We start from the raw sequence: 1,185 nt of genomic DNA, 5'->3' as shown, positions 1-1,185 counted from the left end.
ACCTGGTGGCCGGGGGGAGGAGAGCGGCTGAAGCTGGAGTCGCTGCTGTCGGAGCTGTGAGGCATGGCTGCAATCTTCTGAGCTCTCCACCCAACCCCAGATGCCTCTGGGCTGTCTTGTCACCAGCTGGCCTCCCTTCCTGACTGCTCCCAGGCTACCAGCCCACTGCCCTTGGCAGGTCCCTCCTCTGTGCTCCCTTCAGCCACCTCTGACCCCTGCGTCCTCTTCACGCTGGGGTGCAGAAGCACTGCTCCCCACAGGGACATGTCGCTGGCTTTGGGGCTCTCGCGCTCTCTCTCTCTCTTGTGGTTTCTGGTAACTCACGCTGGAAGTCACATGGGCGGAAACTTAAGTTAGAAGTTAATTTGAGATAAAATACATATCTGGAAAAGACCCACAGAATTATGTGAAAGAAAGAAAAAAAAAAAATACACAAAACCCCAGATACCTTCCGACAGTTTGAAAGGCAGAACAGCTTTCTTCAATTGATGAAGATAAAAGAGAAAAACAGGCCAGGGAGGGAAAAACCCCAGCCAGAATTAGCAAGTTGGTCTACTGTCAACACGGGCAGAAAGGAGAGGAGAGCAAGGGAAGAGTTTCCATTGTCACCCGACTTGATTTTTAACCAAAATAAAGCAATGAGACTGGGATTTCTTTCTGGTTTTTGCCTGAAAGCAGCTACTCACTCTTTCTTACATGAGACCTTAGCACTGCCCTAGCAGTCCATCTAGCCTTGGGGTGGGCTGGGGATGAAGTCACCCCAGGGGACCCCAGGTTCTTTCCTGACTATCAAACAGAAGAGGCTGTGGTCATCCCAAGCCACTGGAGAGGCTCTAGAACTGATGTTCTAGAAGTTTACATAAGCTATGCTTCTTGGCAAGGTGCTCCCTTTAGAGAAAAGATGCCTCATGTTGAGGGTCTTTTGAGAGCTCAAGATTGGCTTTGAATCTTGATTCAAGAAGGTCACAAGGTTAGAGCCCAAAATGGATAAACAGTGAAAGAAAGAAAGAGAGAGAGAGAGAGAGAGAGAGAGAAAGGAAAGAAAGAAAGAAAGAAAGAAAGAAAGAAAGAGAGAGAGAGAGAGAGAGAGAGAGAGAGAGAAAGAAAGAGAGAAAGAGAGAGAGAGAAAGAAAGAAAGAAAGAAAGAAAGAAAGAAAGAAAGAAAGAAAGAAAGAAAGAAAGAAA

General features: G+C 47.3%; 1 protein-coding gene across 1 annotated transcript in view; it reads right to left on the bottom strand.

Annotated features, from left to right (window-relative positions):
- The window catches only part of BATF (basic leucine zipper ATF-like transcription factor), a 20,541-nt gene extending 20,272 nt beyond the window's left edge, over positions 1 to 269 (bottom strand). The window contains exon 1 of the mRNA XM_006925461.1: positions 3 to 269. Within this exon, the coding sequence (XP_006925523.1) occupies positions 3 to 65 (63 nt within the window). The 5' untranslated portion in view covers positions 66 to 269. The remainder of the gene's footprint in view (positions 1 to 2) is intronic.
- Between the last annotated feature and the right edge of the window lie 916 nt (positions 270 to 1,185).

The sequence above is a fragment of the Pteropus alecto genome, unplaced genomic scaffold (genome assembly GCF_000325575.1).
Source record: "Pteropus alecto unplaced genomic scaffold, ASM32557v1 scaffold8, whole genome shotgun sequence".
Lineage (NCBI taxonomy): Eukaryota > Metazoa > Chordata > Mammalia > Chiroptera > Pteropodidae > Pteropus > Pteropus alecto.
Note: the sequence above shows the minus strand (reverse complement) of the source record. Positions and strands in the feature narration are given on the sequence as shown.